The following is a 9,091-nucleotide window of genomic DNA, read 5'->3' on the forward strand; positions in this document are numbered from 1 at the left end:
TCCCAAGTCTCAAGCTTCTCACTCAAAAGTCCGTATCCCGTACCACAAATCCTAAATACTGCTCTATCGTCTCAGGAAAGGTGAATCACCGCTACGGACAATGGCAAGAACGTCCAGACAGAGCCCACTAAGGAGGAATTGTGAAGAAAGATCGAGCGAATCACTCGAGAGATTCAGAAGGTTAAGGAAGAAGGACTCAAAGTAGACATGACCACGGCAATCTACAAAGCTGCGGTCACGACCTTGGATGAGGATCTGGCATCGCAGATAAAAAGAAAGAAGGAGGTTGAGATGGAAAGTGAAAGCCTAAGAAAAAGGTTGAACTTGCTTCGTTTGGAGGTACACGAAGGAAAGGCGAGAGAAGCAAAGATAGATTTTGAGACTGCTGTATTGTTGGCCAGAAGTGCGGCACTCGACAAGGAATTGGCAACCCATAGCAACTTAAAGGGAGGAAAATACCTCGCCCGTGACCAGGGAGCAGATAACAGTGGCCCCGACCGTGAAGTAATTGAGGAAGACGATGAGGAGGAAATCATCTACAAGCCTCCATTTCCGAGTGTTTGAAAGGGAAGGAATGACGCAGCCACAAGATGAGAAATCGCCAAAATGTTGTATTCTAGGAATTTCAATGTTGTTTTTCAATTCCCATGTAATCGCAATGAAAGAATGAATGAAAAGATTTCATCCTAAGAATCGAACTACGTTGGGCGTGAATTCTCCTTATGAGATACGTAGGCAGCCTTTCCCGGCCTGGCCCCTATTGCTGAAAATTTTCATTCTCCTCTGTGTTACGAAGGTGTGAAGATAAAGTCAACAGGCATCGAAGAACTGCTGCAAGAAGACCATAGCTCAACGTGATTCAGCCTTCCCGAGATAGCACTAAACAAACAAATTCCTGTTTGCCCAAAATATATTTCCGTCCTCATTCGTGGGTTAAGATATCCTCAAACAAAGCGACTTGTGTGTTTATCTGCTTTCTATGCGATATTATGTATTTTGTACTCCAAATATGCACTAACAAATTTGCCTTTGAGTTGTTTCACCTCTCAGGTACCTTTAACTTATCTGTGTCGATAAAAGCTGGCAGATCACCCCTACTTCATCTGATCAAAAGGTCCCACAGATTCCTTCCCCGGACCAAACGCAAATACAACCATGGGAGACAACAATAAGGAATTAAGCCTCACAGATGTTGTGGTGGCTCAGCCCACTGTGGCAGAATAAAATGAGCGGATTGCACAACTGATGCAGCAGATAGCTGACATGAGGGTCGAGATGCAATGAAGGCAGAACACGCCTCCACCCGGATTCGGCCCCAACTTTATTGACGCAAGACCTCCTACGTACTTCCCCTCGTCCAACTTGGATCCTACTCAGAACCATCCATCGATGCCCGTGCATAACCCGTCTGGGGTAGATATGACAACCCAAAACCTCCAATACGCGCCAGTCTCCTAAAAAACTCCCTCACCGCTTGCAAATAACCCCCCACAAATGCCACCACACCCCTAGAACCCTCAAACAGCCCCACCACCCCAAAATCAGAACCAAAATCCGACCGCTTTCAACCCCTAGACACCACATCCCCACTTGACCCAAATAACCAATCCCCAAACTATCAACAAAACTATCAAACAGCACTGAATGTCCCGAGCCCTTCCATAGCTATGAGGAGTAGGAGAGAGAGTGGAAGGCGAGGGAAGAAGCGAAGCTCGACATAAAGGAGGAGATTAAAAGGGCAACGAAAAATTTCAATGCATTCCAAACGTCGCTGGGTTGAGCTACGCAGAACTGTGAATCCACCCAGACTTGAACCTGCCTGAAGGGTTCAAGATCCTGAAGTTTGATACATTCGGAGGGGTGGGCACCCCCATGGTGCATTTAAGAGCGTACTGGACCAACTCGTGGGAGTTGTCAAAGATGAAGCTTTGCTGATGAGGTTGTTTAGCCAGAGTCTATGCGGTGAGGCCCTGGAATGGTTCACGTCGCACGAAACTCGACAATGGCCCAGTTGGACCGCACTGTCTAAAGATTTCATTGACAAATTCGCATACAACGTCGAGATAGTCCCTGATAGGTACTCCTTGGAGAATATGAAGCAGAAATCCACAGAAAGCTATCAAGAATTTGCATACAGATGAAGGAAAGAGGCAGCGAGGGTGAGGCCTCCGATGACAGAGAAGGAGATTGTAGAGGTGTTCGTATGGGTGCAGGAGCCCTAGTACTACGACAGAATCATCTTGTTAATCGGCGCCAAGTTATTCGAGATAGTCAAAGTTGGTGAGACTATCGAAGATGGCCTGAAGTAGGGGAAGATAGCCCGAGTGTCTGCATCACCTAAATCTTCCGGACTAGTGAGGAAGAAGAGAGAGGAGGTTGCCGCTATTTTATACGAGGGAAGAATAGTTCCCAGAAACTCCTCGCGTCCTCAAGACCACTCCAAGCCTCCACCAATGTCTCACCAAGCCTATCGCCACAATCCAATCATTCTGACAACTACCATGTTGCCCCCGCTTATCCGGATGCCCAAATTTTGTCATATACAAACCCATCCCCAAATCCCCAAAATTTTTCCTCCATATACCCAAATTACCCCCAGTCTTATCAAAATCCTCCCCCTTACCAGAATGTCGCTGCCAGCTGCACTAATGTACAACCAAGCTACCGAGCACCTTCCCCCGCATATCAAATACAAACTCCAGCATATCAAAGCCCCCTCCCAAATTACCAAGCTCCAGTGCCAAAGTACCAGACGAATCGCTACCCTAGAACCCAAGCTCCACGCCCAAATACTCACAGTTATCAACAAGTCCCTCCCCCTCTGCAGAGTGAGTATGATCCCTCTCGCCCCAGGTTTGAGAAGAAGACCTCCAGAAACTTCACCGCGTATGCTGAAAGCAGAACCAAGTTGTTCGAAAGATTATCCGCGGCCGGATACATCCACACTGTGGGGCCCAAGCCCGTGGATGTTAACTCCAGATTCTACAAACTGGAGCAGAGATGTGCTTATCATTCCGACAACGCTGAACATGACACTGAAGACTGTATCAATCTTAAGCACAAGATCAAGGATTTGATCGACCAGGAAGTGGTATCCCTCCAGCCAGCAGCGCCGAACGTCAATACCAATCCGTTGCCGAATCATGGGGGTGGGAACATCAACATGATAGAAACTGACGAAGATGAGCGTGAAACCAAGAGAATTACTCATGTTGTTCAGGAAGACTTGGAAAAGGCTATCGCTTCTTTGAGCGTCAGGGAAAGGGGAGAGTTCGTTATTCTGACACCTGCGAAGGCTGTTGCCTTGGTGCCCTCGAAGACTCTCACCAAACCCAAGTTTGTCATAGAAACAGCCGTGGCTCAAGGCATGACTAGATCTAGCAGATGCTACACTCCTGATGAGCTTGCTCTCGGAGGACAAAAGAAAGATCATGCCAAGAGACCAATCAGTGAAGCAGAAGCCGAGGAGTTCTGGAGGAGAATGCAGCCCAAAGATTACTCCATTGTCAAGCACTTGGAGAAAACTCCAGCCCAAATTTCTGTATGGGCCTTACTGATGAGCTCCTGGTCCCACAGACAGGCTTTGATGAAAGCCCTGGATGACATGTACATGCCCTCAAGTACAAGCAGCGACAACGTAGCTGCCATGATTTACCAAGTCATTCGGGGACACCGTATCAGTTGCTGCGATGATGAATTTCCGGTCGAAGGGAGATCTTATAACAAAGCTCTACACGTCACTGTTATATGCCACGGAAAGGTCGTCAATCAGTTTTTGGTAGACTATGGATCTGGTTTGAACATATGCCCCTTGTCCACATTAAAGCAGCTGAGGTTTGACCTCGAAAAGTTGGAGCAAAACCAGGTTAACGTAAGAGCGTTCGATGGTGTGCAGAGAGACATATTAGGAGCGGTAAACTTGACCATCCAAATGGGCCCCATAAAGTTCGAGGTAAAGTTCCAAGTGTTGGATATCGACACCAGCTATAACTTTCTTTTGGGGAGGTCATTCATTCACATGGCTGGAGCCGTCCCCTCCACTCTCCACCAGATGATGAAACTGGTGTGGAAAAATGAAGAGCTAGTTATTCATGGTGAAAGAAACCACTCAGGCAAGCAGGTGCCAGTCTTTGACGAGATGCCGCAAGGCTCGGATTTTTACATGGTGGAGTTGGTAAATTCCACCGATGAGGGCTTGGCCCCGTAGACTCCCATGCCAGTTATGTACAGAATGATCGCCACGGTAATGCTGCAGAATGGGTTCGAACCAGCTTTTGGATTGGGAAGAAATTCCCAGGGGATTATCGATCCAGTTCTGGTCCTTGCTACCGGATCAAAGTATGGTTTGGGGTACATCCCCACAGATGATGATGTGAAGATGAAGAGGAAAAAGGATCAACAGTTGGCTAAACCAATCCCGCATTTGTATCAGTCCTTTCTAGTCCGAGAATATGCCGAACCTAAAGACTGTGGGGAAGGAATCTGGGGCTTTTTCAAGGAGATCAATGCCATCATCGAGGAGGAGGCTGAGCCAGCTGGCATACATGATACTGAACCTGGGGAGATGCTGCAGAATTGGACTTCCACACCAATCCTGATGTCCCGAACTCTTTGGTAGAAAGGAGTAATTTTATGCATATTAAAATCGGTGGTCGTACGAAAGAAGCCAGAGACCCACCATTTCTGCATTTTCTGAATTGCTTGAATTTTGAATTTTCGTCGTGATGTTTAAAAAGGGTGACATGGCCCTGTGCCATGACCTAAGTTTGCAATTTGATTTGAATGAAATCCTCCTTATTTTGACTTTGTTCATTTAATTGCTCGTTATATTTTACTTTCCTAATTCTGTCTGTTTATGATTTCAGTAACGTAAGTTATAGACCTGCCAATGTCATGTCATGTCATGAGCTAAATGAGCAAAATGAGACAAATAACGAAGAGGTTGACGACTATGAAGAAAGTGGGGAACCATACTATGTTGCAGAAGAATTTTGACAGTTCGAGAATCAACATAAGCCGAATCTGGAAGAGACAGAAATGGTGAATTTAGGAGATTCGGAATGTGTGAAAGAGGTTAAGATCAGCACCCACCTGAACGAAACTCAGAAGGAGAGCCTGGTTCACTTGCTTGTTGAATTCAATGATGTGTTTGTTTGGGAAGTCGGTGACATGAAGGGGTTGAGTACTGATGTCGTATCTCATAAGCTACCTATCAACCCAGGGTTCGAATCGGTGAAGCAACCGACACGGAGATTAAATCCTGAATTGAGTTTGAAGATTAAGGAAGAAATAACCAAGTAGATAGAGTCTCGATTGGTAGAAGTAACGCAATATCCAACCTGGTTGGCCAATGTCGTTCTGATCGCCAAGAAAGATGGGAAAATCAGGATTTGTGTTGACTATAGAGACCTCAACAAGACTAGTCCGAAGGATAATTTTCCATTGCCTAATATCAATATTCTAATTGACAATTGTGCCAAACATGAGATGCAGTCATTTGTGGATTGTTACATGGGTTATCACCAAATTTTTATGGATGAAGAAGACGCAGAGAAAACGGCCTTCATCACACCTTGAGGGGTATATCACTATAGGGTAATGCCGTTTGGCCTCAAGAACGCCGGTGCTATTTACATGAGAGCCATGATGACTATTTTCCATGACATGATTCACAAGGAAATTGAAGTGTACGTGGACGACATCATAATCAAATCCCACGAGAGTTCGGATCATGTAACACAACTGAGAAAATCTTTGAACGTTTGCGTCGGTACAACTTGAAGCTAAATCCCGCCAAATGCGCTTTTGGAGAGCCTTCCAAGATTAAAGCAATTCAAGAATTACCTCTGTCGAAGACGAGAAAAGAAGTGATGAGTTTCTTATGGAGGTTAAACTATATCAGCCGGTTTATAGCAGAATCAACAGTGGTATGTGAGCCTATTTTCAAGTTGCTGAAGAAAAATGCCTCGACTAAGTGGACTGAGGAGTGCCAGACCGCTTTTGACGCTATCAAGAGCTATTTGTCTAACCCACCAGTATTGGTTCCTCCACGAGAAGGGATTCTTTTGTTACTTTATTTGTCTGTTTCAGATAGTGCCTTTGGATGTGTACTCGGTCAACACGACGAGACGGGGAAGAAGGAAAGGCTATTTACTACATAAGCAAGAAATTTACTCCGTACTAATCTCGGTACACTTTGCTGGAGAGAACATGTTGTGCTCTGACGTGGCTTGCCCAGAAGCTGAGACATTATTTGTCATCGTATACTACATATCTTATCTCCAGAATGGATCCGTTGAAGTACATTTTCCAGAAAGCAATGTCGATCGGAAAGTTAGCTAAATGGAAAATAATGTTGAGTGAGTTTGATATCGTGTACATGGCTCAGAAGGCAATAAAGGCGCAAATGTTGGCTGATCATCTTGCGGAATATCCCGTTGACGAAGAATATGAACCTGTCAAGACATATTTTCACGATGAAGAAGTGTCATTTGTGGGTGAAGATATTTCTGAAGCATATCCAGGTTGGAGATTATTCTTTGACGGAGCGTTGAACCACCAAGGTAAAGGTGTTGGAGCAGTCTTAGTATCGGAATCAAGTCAGCACTATCCTATGGTAGCTAAGCTACGATTCAATTACACAAACAACATGGCTGAATACGAAGCTTGTATTCTTTGTTTGAAAATGGCCATTGACATGAATGTTTACGAGTTACTGGTTATTGGAGATTCAGACATTTTGATTCATCAGGTTCAAGGAGAATGGGCTGCGAAGAACCCGAAAAATGTACCTTATGTACAGTATGTGCAAAATCTGTGTAAAAGGTTTGGCAAGATCGAGTTTAGACATACTCCCAGAATACAAAATGAATTGGCTGATTCTCTAGCCACTATCTCTTCAATGATCAAACATCCGGATACTGATTACATCGACCCGCTGGATATAGACTTGAAGGAACATCCAGTCCATTGTTCACATGTCGAATCGGAACCAGATGGTTTGCCTTGGTATTTTGACATAAAGAGGTACTTGGAGTTTGGGACATATCAAGAAGACGCTACATCTAATCAGAAGAAATTGATACGTCGTATGGCTCTCAATTTCTTCCTAAATTGAGAAGTCTTGTATAGGAGGACTTCAGATTTTGGTCTTTTAAGATATATGGATGCTACTGAAGCCGTGAGGCTTATTGAACAGATACATGCTGGAGTTTGCGGTACACACATGAATGGACTTACTTTGGCGAGAAAGGTTCTTCAAGCCGGTTAATTTTGGATGACTATAGAGAATGACTGCTGCAAATTCGTGCAATGTCAGAAATGTCAAGTGCACGGCGATCTGATACGGGTGCCGCCTCACGAACTTAATGCTATGAGTTCACCTTGGCCATTTGTAGCTTGGGGAATGGATATCAACGGTCCTATAGAGCCAGCCTCTTCTAATGGACACAGATTCATTTTGGTAGCCATTGATTATTTCACCAAGTGGGTGGAAGCAGCCTCTTACAAGTCGGTGACCAAGAAAGTGGTGGCCGATTTTGTCCGCAACAATCTGATATGTAGATTTAGAGTGCCAGAATCCATTATTATTGATAACGGTGCAAATCTCAACAGTCATCTGATGACAGATATATGTGAGCAATTTAAGATTATTCACCGAAAGTCAACCGCTTATGGCCCCCAAATGAATGGAGCTGTAGAGGCCTCCAACAAGAATATCAAGAGAATTTTGAGGAAATGATTGACAACCATTGAGGTTGGCATGAAATGTTGCCATATGCTTTGCTAGGTTATCAAACGACGGTCAGAACGTCGACTGGGGCTACTCCATACTTGCTAGTATATGGAACAGAGGCAGTCGTACCTGTTGAAGTCACGATACCGTCATTGAGGATCATCCAAGAAGCCAAATTAAGTAAAGCTGAGTGGGTTAGCAAACGGATTGATCAACTAGCTTTGATTGATGAGAAGAGAATGGTCGCCGTTTGCCATGGCCAGTTGTATAGATAGAGAATGACTCGCGCTTTTCATAAAAGAGTAAGAGCCAAAAATTTTGAAGTTGGTCAGTTGGTTCTTAAGCGTTTTTTCCCCTGTCAAAACGAGCACAAAGGAAAGTTCGCACCAAACTGGCAAGGTCCCTACATGGTTCGTAAAGTATTATCTGGAGGTGCTTTGGTTTTGTCAGAAATGGATGGCGCTGTATGGCCCAAACCTATCAACTCAGATGCTGTCAAGAGATACTATGCGTGAAGTTCCATTTTTCACATTTTTCTATTATTTACTTGTAATCGTTCTGTTCGCTTGTATTTATTTTGAATTATTATCCCTCTTTGTAACGAACTACGTCTGACCCAAATTCTCGAGAACGAGATATGTAGGCGGCCTATGTCGGCTTCGGTCACCCCATTTTCCCCCTTCAATTATTTCTTTGTATCTGAACTACGTTCAACCTGAATTCTCAAGAATGAGATACGTAGGCGGCCTATGTCGGCCTCGGTCGGTTTCTTTGTAAATTTTATTCTTGTTAAACTTTAAGGGAAACTACGTTTGACCTGATTCCTGCCTCAACGGGATACGTAGGCGACACAAGGGCTCGGTCATATCTCTCTTATGATTTCTATTCCCCCCTTACAATAGAAACTGGGACAGAATTTTTGAGAGGGACTCAAAAATTCTCTAGAAGAAGCCTTCTCTTCAACAAGTCAAACTAAACACATTTCGAGATTTGCGACTGGGACAGAATTTTTGAGAGGATCTCAAAAATCCCGCAATCTGTTCAGTTACAATGGAAAGATAAACAAGACAGTAAACTGAGACAGAAATTTTGAGGATAGCCTCAAAATTCCGTTACGGGTCTTCCCTACAAGTTCAGGGTGCCTCTGGAACTCATCAGCGAGTGTTAAGCCTAACATGACATGACTTGACAGTGACTTTTTCAAGACACTATTTCTTAAAAATTTCTTGTTTCTCTTAAAATTTCCCTTTTACATTCCATTTGTTTTGGCATAAGATATTTTCTTATCTATCAAGAGTCGGGAAATCAGTGAAATCAACCGGAGATATCAAGACAAGGATCAAACCACTGAAAGAA

At 44.2% G+C, this 9,091-nt stretch overlaps 2 protein-coding genes across 2 annotated transcripts; both read left to right on the top strand.

Annotated features, from left to right (window-relative positions):
- Nucleotides 1-207: 207 nt before the first annotated feature.
- LOC138338817 (uncharacterized) lies at nucleotides 208-4,207 on the top strand. Its single transcript, XM_069289901.1, has 2 exons — nucleotides 208-558; nucleotides 2,627-4,207. The coding sequence occupies exons 1-2, from the start codon at nucleotides 208-210 to the stop codon at nucleotides 4,205-4,207; spliced, it is 1,932 nt and encodes a 643-aa protein (XP_069146002.1).
- Nucleotides 4,208-6,286: 2,079 nt separating this feature from the next.
- Nucleotides 6,287-7,117, top strand: LOC138338818 (uncharacterized). Its single transcript, XM_069289902.1, has one exon. It carries the CDS (start codon nucleotides 6,287-6,289, stop codon nucleotides 7,115-7,117), a length of 831 nt encoding a protein of 276 aa, XP_069146003.1.
- The last annotated feature ends 1,974 nt before the right edge of the window (nucleotides 7,118-9,091 follow it).

The sequence above is a fragment of the Solanum lycopersicum genome, chromosome 10 (genome assembly GCF_036512215.1).
Source record: "Solanum lycopersicum chromosome 10, SLM_r2.1".
In the NCBI taxonomy this organism is placed as follows: domain Eukaryota; kingdom Viridiplantae; phylum Streptophyta; class Magnoliopsida; order Solanales; family Solanaceae; genus Solanum; species Solanum lycopersicum.